This window comes from Phocoena phocoena, chromosome 13 (genome assembly GCF_963924675.1).
Source record: "Phocoena phocoena chromosome 13, mPhoPho1.1, whole genome shotgun sequence".
NCBI lineage: Eukaryota > Metazoa > Chordata > Mammalia > Artiodactyla > Phocoenidae > Phocoena > Phocoena phocoena.
This window is the reverse complement of record NC_089231.1, coordinates 74,382,560-74,407,053: the sequence shown is the minus strand read 5'-3', so window position 1 is coordinate 74,407,053 and position 24,494 is coordinate 74,382,560. Positions and strand designations below refer to the sequence as shown.

Here is a 24,494-nt window from a genome sequence, read left to right as displayed (position 1 = left end):
GCTTGTTGCGGTTGGGGTGTGGCTGCTCTCAGCCCTATCAGGGGAGAGACCCCGGGGAACAGATCCTGATGTAATCAAGTGATTGGCATGTGACCGTGACAAGTGGTGGGAGCCCAGAGGAGCTACCTGGCCTGAGTGATGGGAGGCAGGGGATCAGGGAAGGCCTCGAGAGGTGATAGTCAAGCTGTGACACCACATGAGCAGAAACTGGCCAAACCAGAGTGAGGATGAGGAGCAGGGAGGAGGGAAATGGAGTTCCAGGCACCGGCACACGCAACACCCATTCTTACAACATCCCATTCTCCACTAAAGGAACTAGGACTTCTTGAAGAAATCACTGATTCTAGGACTGGGTGGAGAGTGTCAAGACGGAGGTGCGAGAAGACTGCCAGGAGCCCATCATGGTTGAAGCGAGGACTGCGAGACGGGGCATCTTGCACTTCGGGCACTAGCAAAGCAAAGGCAGCCCCTGCCCTTCTCGAAAATGGATATTTTCCATTTCCATCAAGATTAAAAAAAAAAATAGCATCAAAGTAGTCATGATGGGAAAAGAGGCAGAACTCTGTTGTACTCTCTTACCCTGATTTTGCATTTTAATATTATTTTATTTTGAATTATCCATGAAAGGGGGTGGCAGTATAATGTTTTCCCTGCATAGGGCCGCTGAAGGGCTTCATCCTGCTGGGGGAAGTGGAGGGAGTCTGAATCCACAAGGGCAGAGTACACACGTCGGATACCCCTGGATCTCCAGTGTCTGTAGAGCACCTTGCGCATAGTAGGAATTCAAAAATTACTTGTGGTAAGGGATATGGGGATATATGTATACCTATAGCTGATTCACTTTGTTATAGAGCAGAAACTAACACACCATTGTAAAGCAATTATACTCCAATAAAGATGTTAAAAAAAAATTTTGTGAAATGAACGAATGAATGAGATGGAGTTGCTGCCCTACGTTGGTAATCAGTGCCAAGGGGGAGAGAAGATCAAGGGACTCTCGCCATGTGGGGAAGTCAGCCCTTTGATCTAGTCCAGTGTCTGCTTACATGAAGGCCATGAGAAGGGCTGGGAAGAGTCATTCCTTTAACTCACAGCTCGCAGGGACCAGAACACAAAGGACCTGTAGGCTCTGCTGGGGAATTCAGACGTTCTCCCCAACCATTGGCAGCCATAAGAGACTGAAGAGGAGAGGCACAAGATCAGAAGTGAATTGCACATCATTTGTCTTATGCATAGAGCCAGGATTTGGCCCAAGGCCAGTGGATGGGTCCTGGGTCAAGATGCTGGACTGAACCGTCCGCTTCTCCTCCTAGGAACATTCCCTCGAGCGCTGGACGCATGCTAACCTCCTCCTTTGCGATGGTCATGCCATCCTGCACGTCTCCAAACACGGTGGGCTGGATGAAGTAGCCACGGTCAGCAGCCGCCCCTCCACCACACAGCAGCTTCGCCCCCTCCTCCTTCCCAGATTTGATGTAGCCAAGGACCTTCTTAAACTGAGTCTCATCCACCTGAGGGAGAAGGAGCCCAGAGTTACAGAGATGCTACAGCCATACCTCTCCCAGCTTCAGGCTTAGAACCACACAGGCAAGAAGCCAACTGGGAAATGGGCCAGATCATGAATAAGCAAGGCCGAAAACATAAGAATAGATTCCACCAAACTCATTAGCCCTCAAAGAAATGAATATCAAAATGAATATCAAGCCTACTGTTTTTGTTTTTCAAGTATGAGATTACTAAAAATTTTAAATAGTAAGAAAATACATTGATACCAAGGGTATGTTACATACTCTGTAATATTCATACATTATTAGAAGGACTGATACAACATTATAGGTCAATTACACCTCAATTTAAAAAAAAGAAAAAGGACTGTAAGCTGGTACAGCTCTTCGGGCAAATGGCTTATTAATATCAGACAAAAAATTAGATGTTCATATCCTCTGACCCAGCTATTTAACTTCTAGGAATTTATTCTACATGTGACAAAGGGACCTGAACAAGGATAGTCACTGGGGAACATCTTACAGAAGCAAGAAGTGGAAACAATCGCAAGTATGCATCAGTAGAGGAGCTGGTTAATATGGCACACCCATATGTTGGCATCATTAACAACAGACCTGTCCACAGACAGACACAGAATGGCAGCCTAAGATGTTCTGTAAAGAGGGGGGAAGCTTGTAGGATGAAATATATTATATGACCCTACTTTTGCTAAAACAAACATGCCAAAATGTAACTCTGTGTGTATGTGGTTACCTATGAGGAATGGACATGAAGGGGACAAGGGGATCTTATTTTTTACTTTAAATTCCTTTTTATGAAGTTTTTAATACAAATTTGTATTACCTTAATAATTATATAGCCACAAACCACAAAGAAAAATGAGAGAAAAAAAGACGCTGGGATTCACAGCAGCACTATTCACAATAGCTGAAAAGTAGAAACAACCCCAGGGTCTGTCAACTGATGAATGGATCAAGAAAATGTGGCCTATCCACTCAGTAGCATATTATTCAGCCATGAAAAGTAATGAGCCATCAAGTCACGAAAAGACATAGAGGAAACTTAAATGTACACTGCTAAGTAAAAGAAGGCAATCTGCGGGGAAAAGAAAGAAAAAGAGGAAGAAGCCTAATCTGAAAAGGCTACAGACTATACGATTCCAACTATATGACATTCCGGAAAAGACAAAACTACAGAGACAGTAAAAAGATCAGTGGTTCAAGGGTTAGGGGGAGGGAGGAATGAACTGGTGGAGCACAGGAGATTTTTAGGGCACTGAAACTATTCTGTGTGACACTGTAATCATGGGTACATGTCTTGATTCATCTGTCAAAACCCACAGAATGTACAACACCAGGAGTGAACTCTAATGTAAACTACGGACTTCATTTAATAATAATATATCAATATTGGCTCATCAAATTATAACAAATGTATCACACCAATGCAAGATATTAATAATAGGAGAAACTAGGGGATGGGGAGGTTAGGGGATATATGGGAACTCTGTACTTTCTGCTCATTTTTCTAAAAGAATAGAACTTATTAATTAAAAAAAAAAAAGGCTGCCTTGGCCAGCACTGGAGCCTGGGGAGTAGACACAAGGAACACAGACGTCCCCAGGACAATGAAGCCTGCAGAGAGGCCCCTGTTGGCCCCAGAAGTGGGCTCAGGGCTGCGTGCAAGGGATTTGTGGGAGGAAGCATCCCTGACCCTGTGGATTCCTCATCCCTGGGAGGAGGAGGCTGGAGGAGGCCAGCACAGGGCCCTGTGGAGAGTGAGCCCAAGACAGGCTGGGTCTAAGGCCAATGCTGGAAAAAGGATCAGGATGTGGTGGGGTCAGGCACTGTGTTTCCTTTTGTTATAATTATTATTGACTATATTTTTATTAGTTAAAATGAATACATGCTCACTGTAAAAAAAAAATTTTTTTTTAATTTTAAATCAAACAGCTCAGAAGAGTATAAAGTGAAATGAAGTCCCTCTGCTACAACAGCCCTCCGCCCTTCTCCCAGACGTAACTGCGATTAACAACAGGTATGTGTGTGTCTTTCTGGTAGATGCATTTATATGGATGGCCAAGGTCCAGGAAACATGCATTCCCTTTCTCACAGCCATTCCTCATATTTATTATGTGTATGTAATTTACAAAGGGCTTTCCATTATTAATTTCCACTTCACGGCCACTCTGTGAGTTACGAAGGGCAGGCTTTATGGATGAGAGAATGGTGGCTCGGAGAGAGCGTGCGGCTTCCCAAGGGCGCACAGCTGGTACCTGGCAGAGCTGAGACTTGAAGCCAGGCCTGCCGGATTCAGAGTCCAAGGCCCTTTCCGCTTCTCCATGGTGGCTCCGGACACCGAGACCTGCGTGCAACCACTGGGCTTACCTGCGGCCCCTGCTCAGTCCGGCTGTCAAAGGGGTTCCCGACCACACGAGACCTGGCCCGGGCAACACTCCGCTCCACAAACTCGGTGTAAACGTCCTCCTGCACAAAGGTCCGGGAGCCTGCACAGCAGCACTGGCCCTGGTTGAAGAACAGGGCGAAGTGGGCCTGCTCCACAGCCCAGTCCACTGTGGAGGCAGAAGGCAACCATAAGAAGAGGGTAAGGAGCAGCCTGGCCCCAGTGGCTGCTACCCTTAACCCGTTAACACTACCAGCAGTGTTCATGCCTGCTGGGTGCCAGACTCTGTGTGGGAACAAGGCAGGGCCGATTGCTCCCTTCTCTGAGTGTGGAGACCAAGTGGCAGATAGACACGAAGGACAGTGGTCATCACCCACTGTGGTAATAGAGCCAAGGGCGGCTGGAGGACCAAACCAACTGGCCTATGGCCATCAGGGAAGACTCCCTCAAGGAGGATGAATCTGGGAGCACCTCAGCAGGACCAGGAAAAAGGATGTGATGGAGGAAAAGTAGTCTAATCTGAAAGCATGCTGCATTCTTGTGCAAGTGAGTAGCTCAGCCTGGCTGGATTACAGGGAGCAGAGAGGAGAAAGGCTGGGGGAGAGGCCACATCGTGTAGGCCAGAGGGCCATGCTGAGGAGTCTTACTTTCATCCTGAGGCCCTGGGGGCAGAAACCAATCCGAGGGATGCTGAGGATTGCGGAACTGAGTGGAACCACAGAATACAGAGCTAGCGGAAGGTTGATATCAGACCTCCCCCCTGAAAACTTACTGTCAGCATCTGACATGATGATATTGGGACTCTTTCCTCCTAGCTCCAGGGTCACTCTCTTGAGGTTACTGTTCCCCGCAGCAGTCTGGATTAGGTGGCCAACCTATAGGGAAGCAGGAACAGAGACAAACTCAGCGGAGGAAAACAAAACCAAATGTTCTCAGACACACAGAACAGAAGCCCCCGCAACCTGAGGGAGTAGCTGGACTACAAGAGACCTGGAGAATTTCACCAAATCTGGCCATTCACTTACCATCACTGCCCCATCCTCTGAGCTCCTAGGATGACAATGACAGTAACGACACGAGCAGGGTCATTGCTGTGTGGCTTCTACACACTCAGCACCACCTACATACCAGACACTGTGCTAAGTGTTTTGTGTGCATTAAGTTCAACCCTCACGTCAACCTCAGAGGTAGGGCCGACTCTTTCCCTTGATATAGAAATGTGGGAGCTATAGCTCAGAGTGGTCAAGTCACTTGCCCAAAGTCACACAGTAAATGTGGAGTCAGAATTCACATTTGGGCAAACTGCATCCAGCACCAGTTCAGACCTGCTATCCTGCCTCATTCTCACAGTGTTTTAAATGGTATCTCCTAGCACAGGGCAAGGATGGGGTGCTTCTCACCTCCATATTCCAAGAGCCTGGCACAAAGAACCCCTGTGCTTATCTGTTGAATGAGCACACATACCGCGGTCAAGAAACCATCCCGTCTGACTTCCCTGGTGGTGCAGTGGTTAAGAATCCGTCTGCCAATGCAGGGGACACGGGTACGAGGAAGATCCCACATGCCGCGGAGCAACTAAGCCCATGTGCCACAACTACTGAAGCCCAAGCACCTAGAGCCCGCGAGCCCCAACTGCTGAAGCCCACGCCTAGAGCCCGTGCTCCGCAACAGGAGAAGCCACCGCAATAAGAAGCCCGCGCACTGCAACGAAGAGTAGCCCCCGCTCGCTGCAACTAGAGAAAGCCTGTGCACAGCAACGAAGACCCAACACAGCCAAAAATAAATTAATTTGAAAAGAAAGAAAGAAACCATCCCATCTGCAAGATTCTCAACATCCCCTTGAGGCATTAATTTAGGTGGTGACTAAGCCAAGAAAGAGCCTGGACTGTGTCATCTAGGCCACAGTTCTGCCCTCCCGCAACCGCCATCTCTGCATACAGACTGAATGTCTGAAGGTATCTTTACCTCGGGGATCATTTTAAAGATCACCTTTATTATACTATTCAGCATGCCTTCTCTAAAGTCATGCAATGAAGCCTTCCAAGAATTCAAGGATAGGAAAAAGGAGTTTTGTCCCTGCTTTCAAGGTGATTATGTTTAAGGAATCCCCAGGCATCTTATATGTCTTTGTCTCTCCGGAGCCTGGCACAGAGCAGCACTCACTCATTCATTCATTCATTCACTCACTCACTGAGCACTTACTCTGGGCTAGACTTTCGCAGAATACATCATAAGCTTTATCTCACTCAGGCCAACCCCGGGAGGTGGGCACAGTTATTATCCCTATTTTATAGGTGGGGAAAAGGAGGCTTCAGGAGGCTGACTTGCCTAAGGTCGCATAGCTAAGTAAGTGCTGCTGAAACAGTTAGTTTGACTCCAAAACGCATTATCTTCCCCACTACACCACACCCACTGTCTGTACTGCGTAGATACTGCCATCCTCATTTTTTTTTTTTTTTTTTTGCAGTACACAGGCCTCTCACTGCTGTGGCCTCTCCCGTTGCGGAGCACAGGCTCCGGACACGCAGGCTCAGCGGCCATGGCTCACGGGCCTAGCCGCTCCGCAGCATGTGGGATCTTCCCAGACCGGGGCACGAACTCGTGTCCCCTGCATCGGCAGGCGGACTCTCAACCACTGCGCCACCAGGGAAGCCCACTGCCATCTTCATTTTAAACACAATGAATGGAGCCCCCAAAGACACTCAGTGAATTGCCTCATGTCATAATGACAAGGCTGGGATTTGAACTCATGTCTCCCTAAAGCCCACTCTCTTTAATTGCCAGGGCAGTGCCAGTCAAAGAGTCTGACACAGCCAAGGTGCTTTGACCTTTGGCACGCAGTCAGCTCTGGGCTTTATAAAGTCTAGACATAGACAGTCCTGGCCTCTTTATCCCACATGGGATGCCAGGCCACCCCCCTACAGCAGCTGGAGTGTCAACCAATCCACAAAGGGTTCCACCCTGATGGTCCCTGCTGGCACACATGGGGCCCCTCACTTGAGCTACTCAAAGGCAGTCCTGGGGTAGACCCCCTGCAGTACCCAGAGGCTAATCTGATTTTACTTTATTTTAGCTGCGCTGCACGGCTTGCGGGATCTTAGTTCCCCAACCAGGGGCTGAACCTGGGCCACAGCGGTGAAAGCACCGAGTCCTAACCACGTGACCGCCAGGAAAGTCCCTCAGAGGCTAGTCTTGAACGCATCATCCTTTGAGGACTGGGGGCGTTTGAGCCAAACATACCACAAGCTTGAGGTCCTAGGATGCCTTACCTCAGTGGAGCCTGTGAAGGCCACTTTGTCCACATCCTCATGAGAGGCAACGGCGGCCCCAGCTGTGGGGCCAAATCCAGGTATGATATTGACCACGCCAGGAGGAAAGCCGGCCTGTAGGCAAACACCAGGGACACCGCGAGTCGTTCTCCCGCTCCAAAGGGTCTGGACAGAGGAATACACATCCCCTCCCAGAAGCTGCGGCAGTCTGCCCAGCACACAGGTGAGCAGTCTTACCGGGTACTGCTCAGGAATTCCAAACGGTGCAGCAAGGAGCCTGTTTTGTGGGATTCCCTGTGCCCTTTGCCCCTGCCCCCATGGCACTCACTTAGAATGGTTTTCATCCTTCAGAGGGGTCTTGCAATGAAACCCAATGTAGAAGAGAGGTGGTGCAGGTCACTTCAGGTGAAGTGTGATGAGCAGGGATGAGGGGGGTTCACTCCCTTCTCTACAAATACCCGTCCCCACTACGGGGGCCCCTCATCAGCACTCCTATAGAGCAAGCCTCTACAAAGGCATATAGAGGTCAAGATGGACGCAAGCCACGCACCTCCTTAATCAAGTTGGCCACATAGAGGGCAGTGAGTGGAGTCTGCTCAGCCACCTTCATCACAACCACGTTTCCAGTCGCCAAGGCTGGGCCCAGTTTCCATGCTTGCATCAAGAGCGGGAAGTTCCACTGCAATCAACAACAGCCACTCCCGAAATCTCAGCCGAGAGCTGCACTGGCAGCAGAAAGTGGCAGCCAGGGAGCAGAAGCAACACCAGGTTCTCTGAACCTCTCGTGTTCCCCTCACAACTCAATTGTAGATTTAAGACAGATAAACAAGGCAGGTGGTGGGTGATAATATTAGTGACTCGCATTCATGCTTTTCCATACTAGGCGCCATGCTACATCATCGCCTTCAATCCTCCCTACTGCCCTAAGACAGCTACTATCACTTCCACTTTTCAGATAAGGAAACCAAGTCCTAGGGGGATAAGTGACTTGCCCAAGGTCACAGAGTTCACCCGTGGCAGGGCTGGTTGGCTTTGTTAAAGACCATGTTCTCAACCACTGCCCAGGCCGCCTTCCAACATCACCCCACAGACCCTCCCACCTTGGCAATGAACCTGCCCAAGATTGCTGCCTCTCACAGCACTCCTGATAAACCTTCATTTGTTTATTATGAGTCTAACACTCACCGGGATGATCTGCCCGCACACTCCCACAGGTTCATGGCGGGTGTAGCTGAAGTAGTCCCCATCGATGGGAATGGTTTTTCCGTGGTACTTATCAGCCCAGCCTGCATAGTAACTTAAAAAAAAAAAAAAAAAATTCCAAACTCCGTCAATGACTGTCAGGGACCCCTGTAAACTCTGGCAGAAAGAGAAGACTCAAACTGGTCCAACTGGGTCTTTCTGATTATTGCCCTGGCTCTGGGCTTATTTCCAGAAAGACTTAACTAACTGCTAGGGTCACAATAATTCATTCTCAGTAACTAACCTCTAAGCCTCAGAATCACCTGGGGTGCTCATAAAAAATACCAAATTCCAGGTACCCACTTCTGACCTACTCAACTGACTCTGGGGCTGATGCCCAGGAATCAGTGTTTTTAATAAACATTCAGATTTATTAAACTGTGACTGTCGCACCAGCCCAGTACCACAGATTAGCATCTGAGAACCATGGATTGACTCTAGTGGGAAAGTGCAAACCCATCTAACAGCTGGCACTTGCTGTGTGCAGAAGCATCGTACTAAGACTGAGTGAACAGTGACCAGAAACAAATCAATGACTGGGTCCCAACCCTGTAAAGCTTACTATCCAGACACATAGGGACACAAATGGCAAAAACACAGCAAATAAGAGCTGGGGGGAAAAGAAGAGTCATGTGTTTATAGTATGTGATGATTTTCAGGGAAGTAGGAAGAATGGAAGATGGGGGAGAGATGCAACATGCAGTGTAAAAGAGAGATTTCTGAAATGAATGTGTCTGCTGAGGTTAGCCTGAGACCAGACTTGACCTGGGTGTGAACATAGGTTTGTGACGCCAGGGAGAAAAACAGCCACGGAGTTGCCAATCTGAACAAATTAAGGCATCGCTGCTCCCGTCTTCCCAGGTCTGTATTATGTGTGTTTGCACGCCTCAGAACAGGTATTTAATGGGCACAGAGGCACTCTGCTAAAGCACAGGAAGGCCTGGGGCTCTGCCTGCTGTTCACCAGGCTGCTCCCTCTGGGGCATCCTTGCAGAGCATTCTCTATCTTGGCACTGCTGCCATTTGGGGCTGGAAAATTCTTTGCTGTGGGAGGCTGTCCTGTGCACTGCAGGATTTTTAAAGCATCCCTGGCATCTATGCACTAGATGCCAGTAGCACCCCTCCCTCCCAGTTGTGACAACCAAAAACGTCTCCAGACATTAGCCACTGTCCCCTGGGAGACGCAATTGCCCTGGTTGAGAAACCCTGTTATGAGGGATAACTACAGTTTTGTTGTCCAACCCATACTTTTCTGGCACCGCTTCTTCCCCTCCACCTCTGTCCACATGGTCACGGAGGAGCCATTATTTGAACAATGATCTGTCCACCTGAACCACATCTGGTCAGACTCAAGGCCAGCCAGTCAGGGCCCCCCTTCCAGGAATTTGGCACGAGGACTAAGGGACTGCAGCTTAGTCTGACCGGAAGCACTCATACAGCAGCCAGCCCAGGTGTGAGCAGCCGGGTTCCAACATGCAGACTGGCCCCAGGAGAGGCCAGTGTAGTCGAGAGAAGAAGGAAGCAAGTAGGCAGCAGTTAGACTGAATGGCCTTCTGGATTTCAGACCCCTCACTCTCCACAGTTGCCCAACTTAGGCTGAGTGAGTTCCTGTTACCTATGACCCAAGGGCTCTGACAAAGCTCTTATTCCTCATCTTGTATTTCTTGGTTATTAAAATGTTTATGATTAAACTAAACCCAAAGCTAGCAAGAGGAAGCAAATAATGAAGATCAGAGCAGAGACAGGTGAAATGAAAAACAGAAAAACAACAGAGAATCAACAAATCCACAAGCTGGTTCTTTGAAAACATTCACTAAATTGACAAACCTTTAGCCAGACTAAGAAAAAAAGGGAGAAGCACAAATAACTAAAATCAGAAATGGAAGTGGGGACATTGTAAAAACGAGATAAAAATCATTATAAGAGAATATTATGTGCAACTCTAGTCAACAAATTAGATAACCTAGAAGAAATGGACAAATTCCAACTAACATATAAATTACCAAAACTGAAAGAGAAAACGTGTATGACTCAATTACAGTTTTGGTATTGAGGGATGATTCCCATGAGATGGAGTCTAACTAGAATACATTTCTCCAACTCCTGTGGATCCTTTTACATTATTCTGTTTCCACCCCTCCAGCAACACTCCCTCCCCTCTGGCACGGCCAGAACAAAGAACAGGAAGCCTGAGCCCATACCGGAGACATTTGAGAACCATGTCCAAATCCACCAGGTAGGAAATGACGTAGGGCTTGCCGTTGTCCAGGGTCTCCAAGGCCTGAGCAAAGACAACAAGATCAACACGGACACAGGGGCACAGGAATGAATCAGTAAATCAGGTGACAAACAGCATTGAGGCTCAGCATGGTCTGAGAAGGGCTGGTGGCCCCTTTGTGCTAAATTTTGAGGCATTTCTGGGCCTCTTCAATGGCAGGGAGCAAGAGGAGGGGGATGGGAGGAAGGATGCACCAACTTCTCATTCAATCATTTCACTATATTTTTTTCAAGCTTCTACTCTATGGCGGATCCAGGTGCTAGGAATACAGAGGCGATCATGGAGCTTATAGAACAAAATGCCTTTGTAAAGCAATTATATTCCAATAAGGATGTTAAAAAGAAAAAAGAGCAAAAAGCCAGCAAATAATGACATGAATTAGTCACAAGTGTTAAAAGAGTGTTACAAAGTGCCCAACCCAGTTGGAGAAACTCCAGCCTGAGAAGCACCCTTTAGGCTAAAACCTGAAGGATATGTAGGAGGAACAAGGCAAAGGGGAAGGTATGAATGGTGACAAAGGGAAGAGTACCATGGGCAAAGGAAACAGCATGTGCAAAGGCCCAAAGCTTGGCAGCGAAGAAGTTGAGGGAAAGCTGGTGAGTTGAGCTGTGTGTGTGAGGGCCACAGTTGGGAGATAGAGCCAGATCAGGAAGGCCTAGTAGATTATGTTGAAGGAACAGGGCTTTATCCTAAGGACACAGAATGTAATGGAAGGCTTAAGAGCAGAGTGCCATGCCATGGTATAATTTGCCTTCTAGAAGCTTCACTCTGGCTGCTATGTGCAGTATGGACTGGGGGAGGAGAGGGTATTGCCTCCTGGTTTCTTCTGCCTCTTGCAGACAGGGAGGAGGCCCACCACACAGAGAGGGTCTGGGAGAGGTGTCCATCCCTCTGGGGGGTCTCTCTCCAGGAAGGCTTCCCCATCATAGCCCCCTCCCCACCCGAGTCTCCTCCTTTCTTAGCCAAACCCACTGCATCAAAGGAAACACTGAGGCTTCCCAGGTTGGTACAGGAGGGTACCCCAAAGGTGTCCAGCCTACGCCATTCTGGCCAGTTACTTGTCAGCAAGGCAACACTTTCCTGGCTATCCGTGGGATATCCATTCGCCATGTGGGATGAGAGGGGAGAGGGCGGAGAACTTACTGCCAGGTAGGTCCGGTCCCGCTCAATCAGATCAGCCAGGCGGTTCAGCAGCCAGCCCCTTTTGGACGCATCCATGCGGCGCCAGGGCGAGCCCAGCTGGAATGCAGCCCGGGCAGCCTTCACTGCCCTGTCCACGTCTTCCTGGAAAACACCCACCAAGGTACTTCAGGCCTTCTCAGCAATAACCACCTCCAAATACCTCCTGCCCCGCTGCCGAACGTGCCCACAGGAGCTTCGGTCAATGCCTGTGTGGGAACTGCCCCAAACAGTTCCTCCCAGCCTCAAAAGGGCTCTGTTTGACCAGCTTCAGAATTAAATGACTGGGCTTCTCTCCTTCCCAGCAGTCATGGTGGGAATGAGGATCCTGATGGTTTCCATTTCCGGATTTCCATTTCAAAATCCCCCAAAGAGGGGAGCTTCCCTGGTGGCGCAGTGGTTGAGAGTCCGCCTGCCGATGCAGAGGACACGGGTTCGTGCCCCAGTCCGGGAAGGTCCCACATGCCGCGGAGCAGCTGCGCCCGTGAGCCATGGCTGCTGACCCTGCGCGTCTGGAGCCTGTGGTCCGCAACGGGAGAGGCCACAACAGTGAGAGGCCCGTGTACCACAAAAAAAAAAAAAAAAAAATCCCCCAAAGAGTTAAGTAGGGAGAGGCACTCAGGGATCAGCACTTAGAAATTGGCCATTTTTCCCCTCTTCCTTTCAAAACAAGCCCAGTGAAATTAACCATTCCTTCGGAGACGACTGGCAGTCTCCAACTAATGCAGGTTTAACCAGCTTCCCTCTCCTGGGAAAGCAATAAAATCAACACAGCTACCATTTTCCATATAGGGAGATGTGTTATCAGGAGGTACGGAGCATAGTTTTCATTAATATTAAATACATTTACCATTAGACTACTCTATGAGCCAGGAAAGTATTCACACTTTCCTTTAGCAAAGGGAGAAAGGCCTTAAATGTACATATAGAAGACTGTTTTAAAGCAGAGGACAGGAGGCATTCTTGAATTATTTTTAATGCTTTTTCTATTTTAATAAATGAAATGTTTTTTACTGAAAGTTTAATATTTTTTTTTGCGGTACGCGGGCCTCTCACTGTTGTGGCCTCTCCCATTGCGGAGCACAGGCTCCGGACGCACAGGCTCAGCGGCCATGGCTCACGGGCCCAGCCACTCCACGGCATGTGGGATCTTGCCGGACCGGGGCACGAACCCGTGTCCCCTGCATCGGCAGGCGGACTCTCAACCATGGCGCCACCAGGGGAGCCCCTGAAAGTCTAATTTTTAACTTTAAAATTAGTATTACTGTTTTTTCATTACTATGGATATATATAATCAAATCCAAATATACTATAGACACCATAGCTAGATCTCAGGAGATCTGAATTCTGCTGAAGAAGATTTCCATCTAGCTCTGTACTTCCCTTCTCTGACCTTCAACTTCCAGGTCTGAAATGGACAGATCGGATTAGATGTTCTCAAATTAAATTCCAAGTCTACAATTCTGCAACTGTATGAATTTTTTTATATTTTATTTTTAATATATCTTTATTGGTGTATAACCTGCTTCACAAGACTGTGCTAGCCTCTGTGGCACAACAAAGTGAAATCAGCCACATGCACACATATATCCTCTCCCTCTCGAGCCTCCCTCCCACCCTCCCTATCCCACCCCTCTAGGTTGTCCCAAAGCACGGAGCTGATCTCCCTGTGCTATGCTGCTGCTTTCCACTAGCTAGCTATCTATTTTACATTTGGTAGTGTATATATGTCGATGCTACTCTTACTTCGCCCCAGCTTCCCCCTCCCCGCCGTGTCCTCAAGTCCATTCTCTACGTCTGTCTACATCTTTATTCCTGCCCTGCCACTAGGTTCATCAGTACCTTTTTTTCTTTTAGATTCCATATATATGCGTTAGCATACGGTATTTGTTTTTCTCTCACTTCACTCTGTATGACAGACTCTTAAGTCCATCCACCTCACTACAAATAACTCAATTTCGTTTCTTTTTATGGTGGAGTAGTATTCCATTGTATTTGTGTGCCACATCTTCTTTGCACAACTGTATGAATTCTTGAACCCGGGTACAATCTAGCACTTTTACCTGCAAGGAAGAGTTTCTGTGGTTTCACTTAACTCAAAAAGTTTAATTGGCATTTTTAGTTATGAAAGTAATACACACACAGTTTCAACCATAAAAAAACATGTTAGAGAATGAAACCGTCCTTGTGCACCCCCAACCCACTCAGCCCTGCCCTGAAGTTAAGTTACCATATCTCACCTTGTCCCCTTCAGCTACGTGACAGATGACATCCCCAGTGGATGGATTGATGGTGGGGAAAGTTTTCTTGCTGACAGAATCATGCCACTCGTTGTTTATGAAGATCTACAATGAGAAGGAAGAAAGTCCTCAGGATCAGCTCTCAACCTGATACTGACCACCAGCCATGTTAAAAAAAAAAATCAGAAAGAACAAATAGGAATTAGCTTCAGAGGGATGTGGCCTAGAAGTTAGAAGCACAGGCCTTGGAGACAATTCAAGCTGGAGCACCCACTCTGCCAAGTACTGTGGGTAAGTCATTTGACCTTTCAATGCCCTGGTTTCTTTGACCTGAGAAATGAAGACTATGTTCCTTTCTTATCAGTAATCTGTATATACTGCTGTGTAACATCATCTCAACAGTTGGTAGCTTAAAATGCTTTATTATTATCTCTCACAGTTGTGTCCATTGATTAGGCTCAGCTGGGCAGGGCTCGGTCATGTGGTTGCAGAGCGAGGGCACCGGGGGCTGCAGGTGCAAGATACTTTCTTCACTCATATGTCTGGCACCACATGGTTGCTTGGGCTTCCTGACTGTATGGCAGACTCAGGCTAGTCAGACCTCTCACATGACAGCTGGCTTCCCTAGAGAGTATTCCAAGACACCAGGCAAAAGCTGAAAGGCTTCTTAAGACCTAGCTTCAGAAGTCACATGGCCTTATTTCTGCCACCAATTCCATTGGTCAGCATGAGTCACAGGCCCAGTCCAGATTCACAGGGAGGGAGGAGAGCCTCCACCTCTGCCTGGGAGGAGCAATGAAGAATTGGCAACCACTGTTCCTCTACCACACTACTGTAGTAGGGTTGTTATGAGAACCAAGTTAGATTATTCTTTCATCCATTCAGTAAATATTTAGTGAACACCTGCAATGGGCCAGGCACGGTTCTAGGGCTGAGGACACAGTGGGAACCAAACTCAGGAACTTTTCTCTCATGGAGCTGGCGTTCTGGTAGGCACAGAACATAAAGAAGCAATCAAATATACAAGGCAGTCTCAGACTGCAGTCATAAGTGCAAAGGAGAAAAACAGGATCCATAGAGAGTACCGAAGTGGAGGAAGAGAGAGAGCTCTAGCTGGGATGGTCAGGGAGGGTTTCTCTGAAGAGCAGACATTTGACTTGAGCCCTGACTGATGAAAAGGAGCCAGCCATGGGAAGAATGGGAGGATGAGCCATCCAGGCAGCAGGAACAGCAAGTGCAAAGGCCCTGGCTCAGGTTTCACAGCCTCACACCGATTCGCTGAAGCACTTTAAGGAGGAGGTCAGCTACAGAGAAAGGCAGGCCGCAGTGGGTGGGGGTGAGCCTGGCTGGCCTTGTACTGTTTCCTTCTGCTGACCAAGATGTCAGCACCTGGAACCATGTGAATGATCTACCCATCACCTGCATGTCATGGAAATGGCTATTGACTGTTCCTGGCTACTCATTATGTGGCAGCCCCTGTACCAGAAGCTTTCCATTACTGGATCATTCCCATTTAAACCTCATAGCAAACCTAGGTACGCTGCATCCTCCCTACAGTTGGGGGACACTGAAGCACAGAGAAGTCAAGCCACCTGCTCAAGGTCACACAGCAGTGAGAGCAGAGCTGGGATTTGAACCCAGGTCTTCAGAACTCCAAGGCCTGTGCTCTTTGCCCAGTTCTTCCCCCCAACTCCAGACTCCAGTCAGAGCCCATGTCTGCCTTCGAGGAGGTCAGAACTCTTGTTTCCTAATCTCCATCTTTATGGTTTACTTAACTGCCCTGCTGCAAGTTTGATTTTGAGTTTTTATTATGGGTGCTATAAAAAGCACCAGCCTCTAAGCCAGACAGACATGTGTTCAAATCTTGGCTCTACCCCTCACAAGCTGTGACCTTGGGGCCAATCCCTTCCTTTCCAGATGCTTCATCAGTCTCTGGGGATGACACATCCGGGGGCTTAAACGTGAGGACTAAATTCAACGAGGGGTGTAAGCTCCTAAGCCAGGACCCCACACACAGTGTGTCTCACCACCACAGTCAGTACACTACTCCAGATACCTGCACAGCAGCATACTAAATTAGTTTATCCTGAAAAAGTTTTCGTTGTTATTTTGCAAAGATCAGGAAGTATGAAGCGGAGAGTGGGCCAGTCTGGTTAAACTCCCCAGGTCCTCACCCCTTCCTCCCTGGGCGGGGCCCACACCGTCCCCTGATCTTGTCTAGGACCCTGGAAAGAGCACTCCCTGGTCCCTGTCTGCCTCTCAATGCCCTGGATTTGTTGAGTCACTCTCCACTGCTGGATTTTCAATAGTCCATCCTCCCTTCTAACTAATAGGATAAGCTGGGGTTTGCAGGAACCTGGAATCTTCCTTCTGTTTAGAGTTCCCACTTCCCTTCTCCTAAAGCCAGACTTCAGTGGTACCCTCCTTGGGGAGGGGGAGCTAGGGTGAGAACCGTTCTCATACTAAGCCTCTGCCAAAGTTCTGCTTCAAGTGAGGAGAGCTTCACAGTGACTCATCTTGAATAAACACAAGAGTGGACTCTAGGCCAAATGCTTCATAACCGCTCGGCCAAAAACCCAACGCCTAACTTACATAACATGTTAACTCACTCTCCCTGGGAGGGGGTCCTACCGGGCTCACACTTCCCCATTATAGTTTCTAGAAGCAGAGGGACAGACAGCCTCATGGCATCAGAAGCTGACACTTTGAATCTGGACTGCTGGCAAAACTCATAGAGCTTTTCCATCAAAATGCTCTATTTTCTCTACATTTTAATAAATACATCTCACTGCATTTTATAAGTTGGATTCACTCATCCATGCAGTGGTTAAGTGTTAACCAAGTGCCATTGCCATGCTGGGCACTGAGTGAAACAGCCAAGTCCTGGCTCGTTGAACCAAAGTCCCGGAAGGAGAGACATGATCAACAAGCAAATGAAGAGAGAAGCAGAAACAAGCAGGCAACAGTGAGGACCAGAGGGGGTACCTGAGGCAGGGGCTTGGGGACACGAGGAACCAAAAGGGCCCCGTGGCTGCAGAGAGAGGGTGGGGGAGAACAGAGGGGGCTCTGGGTTCCGCACCTACTGTGTGCCAGGACCTGCACTGGTGCTGGGGTCCTGGAGGGAACGGGACAGATGTGGGGAGTATCCATTCTCAGTGGGGATCATGGACTTTTTTTTTAAAATAAATTTATTTTTGCCTGCGTAGGGTCTTCATTGCTGCGCACGGGCTTTCTCTAGTTGCAGTGAGCGAGGGCTACTCTCCATTGCGGTGCGCAGGCTTTTCACTGGGGTGGCTTCTCTTGTTGCAGAGCACAGGCTCTAGGCATGCTGGCTTCAGTAGTTGCAGCACGCGGGCTCAGTAGTTGTGGCTCGCGGGCTCTAGAGCGCAGGCTCAGCAGTTGTGGAACGCAGGCTTAGTTGCTCTATGCATGTGGGATCTTCCCAGACCAGGGATTGAACTTGTGTCCCCTGCACTGGATTCTTAACCACTGTGCCACCAGGAAGTCCGATAATGGACTTTTATTCTGTAACTTGCTTTTATGAGTAAGTTTATCTTGGACGTTATTCCACAGGCATATCTGCCTCATTATTTTAAGCAACATAGCAATCTTCAAAACTAACGGACCGCAATTTATTTAATCATGTCCTACAAATGCACTTTTAGGAAAAGTTTTCACTGCAAGCAGACCTCAGAGATGCTTTGGGTTCAGTCCAGACCATCGCAATAAAGTATTGTAATAAAGGGAGTCACATGAATCTTTTGGTTTCCCAGTGCATATGAAAGCTATGTTTACATTATACCACAGTCTATTAAGGGTGCAATAGTATGATATCTAAAAAAATCAATGTGCATACCTTAATTTAAAAATACTTTATTGCTGGAGCTTCCCTGGTGGCACAGTGGTTAAGAATCCGCCTGCAAATGCAGGAGACGTGGGTTCAAGTCCTGGTCCAGGAAGATCCCACATGCGCAGAGCAACTAAGCCCGTGCGCCCCAACTACTGAGCCTGCACCTAGAGCCTGCGAGCCACAACTACTGAGCCTACGTGCTACAACTACTGAAGCCCACGCGCCTAGAGCCTGTGCTCTACAAGAGAAGCCCCTGCAATGAGAAGCCTGTGCACCGCAACAAAGAGTAGCCCCCGCTCGCCACAACTAGAGAAAGCCCAGGCACAGCAACGAAGACCCAATGCAGCCAAAAATAGATAAATAAATAAATTAAATTTTTAAAAAAACTTTATTGCTAAAAAAATCATCCTCCAAGCCTTCAGCAAGTCATAATCTTTTTGCTGGTGGAGGATTTGAAATGTGGTGAGAATTACCAAAATGTGACAGAGAGACAGGAAGTGAGCCAATGCTGTTGGGAAAATGGCGCCAGTAGACTTGCCCAATGCAGGGTTGCCACAAACCTTCAATTTGTAAAAAACGCAGTATCTACAAAGTACAATAAAGCACAGCACAATAAAACGAGGCCTGCCTGTATTCCTGACAGTGCTGCTGCTGCAAACATCCTTAGACATGCATCTTTGCAAAGCTGCGGCAGGTTACTGTATTTAGAATTACTGAGTTGGAGGATAACATGATCCGTGGCTTCCTCGGATATCTTCTATTCCAGGCCCCTGCGGATTAGGAACTGCAAACAGAAACTTGTGGGGAGGGGTGAGAAGCTGGGGCAGGACAGTAGACCTGGGAGCAGGACTGCAGGACCCTGGAGAGGACTCTTAACCAAAGTGAGGACAGAGTGATATTCTAGTGCCACCTCCACCCCATGGCAATGGACAGTCATAATCTGCCCAAGGTCGCCAAAAAAGGTTAAATGCCACTCAGCAGCTCCAATTTACAGATGCAGGACCCATCCTAGAAAGACTTTATTTTCAAGCTTTGATGCATGAAAGAATTAGGGATCTGTTACCTAGGAAATCTACACCCCTGGAATATGTTATTTTCCCTAAGAAGGAGTGAGGAAATGCTGTGGCTTTCTATCCTGGGGTGAATCCTGCTGGCAACTGCTTTTTCAGTGGCAGTTGGGTAATTTATGTCTAAGAGAAAACAGATCATAAGGAGAGAAACATAAACATGGAATGCCACCCACATTCACACTTATCCACACAATCATTTAGGTACCTCGGGGTTAGTTTGGGGTTAAGGCCAAGGGCAGCCACCTCCCCCAGAATGTCTCCCTGAACATTCTTTCCTCATCCCCCAGGGCCTTTGGTCTCACATTCCTGGACTTTCTGTTATTTCTACAAAGATCTTAAAACTCCTAAACAAGCAATAAAAGCAACGTGATCAGTGTGGAGATATGTCACTTGACTCACTCAGCACACAGCCATTCCAAACCACTGCTTAGCCCAACACAGGTTTTGGCTCATTCCATAACAATCTCTCAAGGAAAACAAGATAAATCAAACTCCTATTCTGTATATACCACCTGTTAGCAGTGATTATCTGCAGGGGTGGGATATCAGAGGACTGTTTTTCTTTTCTTTTTCATTTTTATATTAGCTTATAGGCCACTTATTTTTAAAGAAATAAAACATTTAAAGTCCCCTTGAATCACTGCCCACAAGCAGGTTCCTTATGCAGCCCTGCCCTCACGCCAAGGAGCATTTTCCTTCCAGGACATTTTTAGCCATTTATATGGACCTATGTTTATCCACATTTGATAGAAAGTCTGTTTTGATAATTTTAATTAGTTTCACATCACTCAGAGTACTAGACATTTTCCCCTCTTGAAACATTGTTTTTGAGATCCATTATTCATACGGTTCCAGCTAATTCCTTTACTGTGTGCACAGAATTATTCTTTCCTATAGCTGTAACATATGTTGTTCATCTGTTTCCCCATGGAAGGCAGGCTGCCTTATTTCTTGGTTTTTGCTAATATGCAGCAATGAACATCTATATGTGCCTATGTATATGTCCAGTGAATTTCCACCTCACATACTTCTGTAATGCTTGACTTTTTGTACTGAGGATGTATTACTATTGGAATCAGAAAATTCGATATAAGGAGAGACCCTTTTTTAATTCTCTTTTTGTCAGTTTTCTCTTTAGTTCCTGAATGTTGTGGTCAAAAGGTTAAGAATAGAGACACAATCTTTTTTTCCTGCCCACAAGGCGCAGCTTGCAGGATCTTAGTTCCCCGACCAGGGATTGAACCCTGGCAGTGAAAGCGCAGAAAACTAACCACTGGAATGCCAGGGAGTTCCCAAGACACAAATTTAATTCACCCCGAACTCCCATTCAACTTTACCGCAACCTAGCGCAGCCCTCCAGGAAGCAAATTACAACTGCAACAGTGCCCGCATAAAATGGAGTTATACCACCATTATATTCTAAGCTCAAAAGCATCACTGTTATCTCCTATTTAAGGCTGCAGTAAATACGGAGGTGCAAGAAGCCATGAGCCAGGCACTTGCTAAGGGCTGTGCAAGGATGCCTCCCTTTTATCCTGACAGCAACCATATGATGTAGATGGGATTTTTACCCATTTTACAGATGTAGCAGCTAAGGTACAGAGCTAAGTAATTGTACCACCCTCCATATCCCTCTTTCCTTGCCTTATTTTTCTCCATAGCACCGATCAATCAGCTTGCTCCATACTATGCATTTCGCTTGTCTTCCAGGATGCAAACTTCCCATGATCAGGGATTCTTGCCTGTTTTGTTGGTTGGAATTGGGGTTGCTGAGGTGTCTTTTGAATGAGTGAACCTACCCGGATTGATGTTACTGAGTGACAGGCAGCCTGAGTCCAGAGAGTGAAATAGTGTCCAGTGATTTTTCTCATCTTCATTATTATTATCAACCAACATGAACTGGTGATGTTGAAGATGAAAAGTATTAGTCACACCTCATCCAAAGGAATTACTCTGCTGAAACCACACTCCCTTGAGTTTTCCTTTGAGTTGTCTTTCCAGACCTTAATTACTCTCCAAGTCAGGGAAGAAAAAAGGAATGAAAATCAGTTTCCTTGACAGAGCTGTGTCCCTGAAACCCACCAAGGATGAGAAATGTTGATCTTCATGAAGCCTGGCCATCATCAGCTCCCCATACAGGTCCCTGCTGGTGAGTGGGGGAGGAACTTGTCCTGTAATCTCCCTAACCCAACAAAGAAGTTCCCCCAACCCTGCAGCTCCACCCAGGACAAGTAGAGGCAAGAGGACCCCAGGAAGGCTGACCAAACCACCCCACTCTATAGACTCTTCTGGTTATGAAATAGATGTGGGAAGGAAAAGACCTATTGCCTGTGCCACCCCCTCTTCAAGGAGAGACCCAACAAGCTTGAAATGCAGCATTCCCCCAAATACCCTTGGGTGAGAAAATCTAGCGCCTATAGAAGCAACTTCAAAGCCTGGAACAGCTCCTTCTGGGGAAACTCCAGACTCCAGAACAGTTCACTGAACGTCAAGGAATCAATAATCCCCAGGGAAATGTCCAGGCATATGATCTAGTTTGTACCTAGAGCTCCTGGTAAGAGACTCAAAATGTTAGGATTAGACCTTGGCATTCTTGCCATCAGGGATTGCAACAACTCAACACTGAAAATGGCCCAAGAAGCTTTAAAAGGGGCCTGTTCCAGCAGAGTGTGGACTGCTCATGCGGATTGCTTTGCAACCCCTGGGAAGAATAAATAAGATCTGAATGTACTAGTTTAGGAAGACAATCCAGATACATTGTTCAATGAGACAGCTTCAGAACAGTAAGTGCAAGGATCTCATTTAAGTAAAAGCAAAAAAAACCTGGTGCACGCTCTCACACACACACTGAGGCAAAGAAAAAGTCTGCAAGATCACAGACCTACCAGTTAACAGTGCTCTTGAAGGGAGTGCAATGGGGTATGCGGAAAGTTTTACTTCTGCGTTTGTATACAGTGAGCAAGGGTTCCTTTTTTATTTAAATAGCATTCTTTTTTTTTTTTCTCTTGCACCGCGTGGCCTGTGGGATCTTAGATCGAAACAGGGGCTCCCTGCAGTGGAAGCGTGGAGTCTTAACCACTGGACCAGCTGGTAAGTCCAAGGGTTACTTTTAGGATCTCAAAAAAATCTGATAAAGAAAAGCAGCTGCAGGAAGATTTCACTCTGCTCCAACTTACCTTATGAACTAAATCTAGAGAACAGGACTCGTGCTATCGACCAGAGCTGTGTGCACGTTTGGACCCTGTTTCCTCACCTCCACATAAGCACAAAGGAGGATGATCTTCATTAGATCCCGTGGCCACAAAGGCTTGGGATGCTGCTGCCTTTCCCTTGAGGATATTTCTGCTTGATGTTCAAGTCTTCCAAGCATGAACTCCTCCTTAAGCAGCCTAAGGAGCAGCAGCTGCTGCCTTTTTGGCTTGTGTTATGCAAAGGGCATCTTATTTTACCTTTTGTTTTTATTCCCTTGCAAATGACCATTTGTAACCCGCTTTAAATCACACAGATGTGCCTTTACCCACTGTCTCTGTGCAGATTTGCAGCCAAGCTCCTGACCAGACAAGCAGGTCCCCTGTTGAAAGCAGCCAGTCAGGGGCCATCTCTACAGCATCCTAAGTCAGCAGTGACCCCTTTATTCCCACCCAGAGCTGCAACAATAGTACCATGGAAGGTTCTGGTTATCGGCTTACTCTTGGGGGCCTAGATGTGGACCCCAACTCTGCCGTTGACTCGAGTCTTTGGGTAACTCACTAAACCGCTTTGTAACTCAGTCTCTTCAACTGTAAAATGGAGATAATCACAGTACCTACCCCACCGGGCTGTTTAAGGATTAAACGGCACAACAAGTAAATGCTTAGACTGGTGCCAGGTGCAAAGGAGGTACACAGAGAATATGAGCTGTTACTCCTGTTAAGTGCCCACGTGGTGTATGAACCCCTGTGCTCACCCTCTGACCCCTTCCCACTTTATAGAAGTTGAAGCTCAGAGAAGGGCAGCAACTACACTTTTTACACAAACAAAATGAACTCTCATAACCAATTTCCTTCTCTGTGACTTTCAGCACTTTACCCAAACCCAAAGATCAAAAGAGAAAATATTCCCAAGTCCTGACTGAGCAAGAAATCAGCTACTGGGAGTCAACGTTATCCTGGAAAGTCCCTCCTTTCTTTGACCAAAAAAAGAGCCTTGGAAGGCACAGACACCATTTGGGGATTGCGCTGTTGTAGCGAAGGTCTCCACCCTTTCCCAGTTGCCAGCAGTGGAAGAGCCAGGACGCCGAGCGGCCGGGGCCGTGGCCTTGGCCTCTCGGCGAACTGGTGACCCTTAGCTGAAAAGGACTCCTTTTTGTTTTTCCTTTTGGACGTTCTTGGACGAGGGCATGAGTCAAGGGATAAAAGACTACGAAAAGGGGCTTCCCTGGTGGCGCAGTGGTTGAGAGTCCGCCTGCCGATGCAGGGGACGCGGGTTCGTGCCCCGGTCTGGGAGGATCCCACATGCCGCGGAGTGGCTGGGCCCGTGGGCCATGGCCGCTGAGCCTGCGCGTCCGGAGCCTGTCCTCCGCAACGGGAGAGGCCGCAGCGGTGAGAGGCCCGCGTAACGCATAAAAAAAAAAAAAAAAAAAAAAAAAAAGACTACGAAAAGACAAAACTGTTCCTGCAAAGAGGGTCTTAAATGGACATGTCCTCTGGGTGGGTGATGTCGTGAAGACTCTGCGCAGACACAGGACGACTAAGGCCCGAAAGCCGATAACGACTGGGGATGGGGGAGGGGGCGGGGGATGGGACCTGGAAAACGGGCAGCGGCCAGACAAGACAAATAAGTGGCCAAAGTCACAGCTGCATAATGGAACCGAGGTGTCAGGGGCGGCGAAGGGGCCAAACTGCTCGCAGGCAGGGAAGGGAAGATGTGCGGAAACAGCAACTGCAGCAAACTCCTCGAGTCCCAGCTGGATAAACTGAGGCCCGAAGAGATCCAGTCCCTTCCCACCCGGCGGCCTCCGTCCCCAGAGAACAAAGCGCTGGGGCGGACTCACCTTGTTGTAGAAGACCTCGGGCTGCTGGTTGGGGGCCGGCACGGCCGGGGTGGCGGCGGCCGACAGCAGCCGGCGGCCCTGGTAGGGCCGGGCGGCGGCAAGCACAACTGCGCGCAACATGCCGAGGCTCGCGCTGGAGTGCCGAGCGGAGCCCTGGCGGCTTGAACTGGAAGGACGGCCGGGCGGGCAGCCCCGTGCGCGACCTCTCCCGGTCCCCGGCGCGGCCGCCAATGGGCAGGCGCGCGGCGGGGCCCTGGGGCGTACCCGCGCCTTCCCCGCCCCAGGCGGAGCTGCGCCTCGGCCGCTCGCCACCAATACGCGCGCGCGCGCGCGCCCGCGAAGGGGCGGATGGGGATCGAAGGTTGATCCTCCTGCGCGTGGCGCGCCGTGGGTGTAACGTGTCAGGATCTGGCGAGTTCACCGCAC

At 48.3% G+C, this 24,494-nt stretch overlaps 1 protein-coding gene across 1 annotated transcript in view; it reads right to left on the bottom strand.

Annotated features, from left to right (window-relative positions):
* ALDH2 (aldehyde dehydrogenase 2 family member) overlaps positions 1 to 24,223 on the bottom strand; it is a 29,245-nt gene extending 5,022 nt beyond the window's left edge. The window contains exons 1-10 of the mRNA XM_065889995.1: positions 24,069 to 24,223; positions 14,117 to 14,221; positions 11,841 to 11,981; positions 10,621 to 10,700; positions 8,364 to 8,475; positions 7,729 to 7,857; positions 7,179 to 7,292; positions 4,682 to 4,784; positions 3,894 to 4,078; positions 1,347 to 1,511 (exon numbers count right to left, since the gene is read on the bottom strand). Of these exons, the coding sequence (XP_065746067.1) occupies positions 1,347 to 1,511; positions 3,894 to 4,078; positions 4,682 to 4,784; positions 7,179 to 7,292; positions 7,729 to 7,857; positions 8,364 to 8,475; positions 10,621 to 10,700; positions 11,841 to 11,981; positions 14,117 to 14,221; positions 24,069 to 24,188 (1,254 nt within the window). The 5' untranslated portion in view covers positions 24,189 to 24,223. The remainder of the gene's footprint in view (positions 1 to 1,346; positions 1,512 to 3,893; positions 4,079 to 4,681; positions 4,785 to 7,178; positions 7,293 to 7,728; positions 7,858 to 8,363; positions 8,476 to 10,620; positions 10,701 to 11,840; positions 11,982 to 14,116; positions 14,222 to 24,068) is intronic.
* Positions 24,224 to 24,494: the final 271 nt, after the last annotated feature.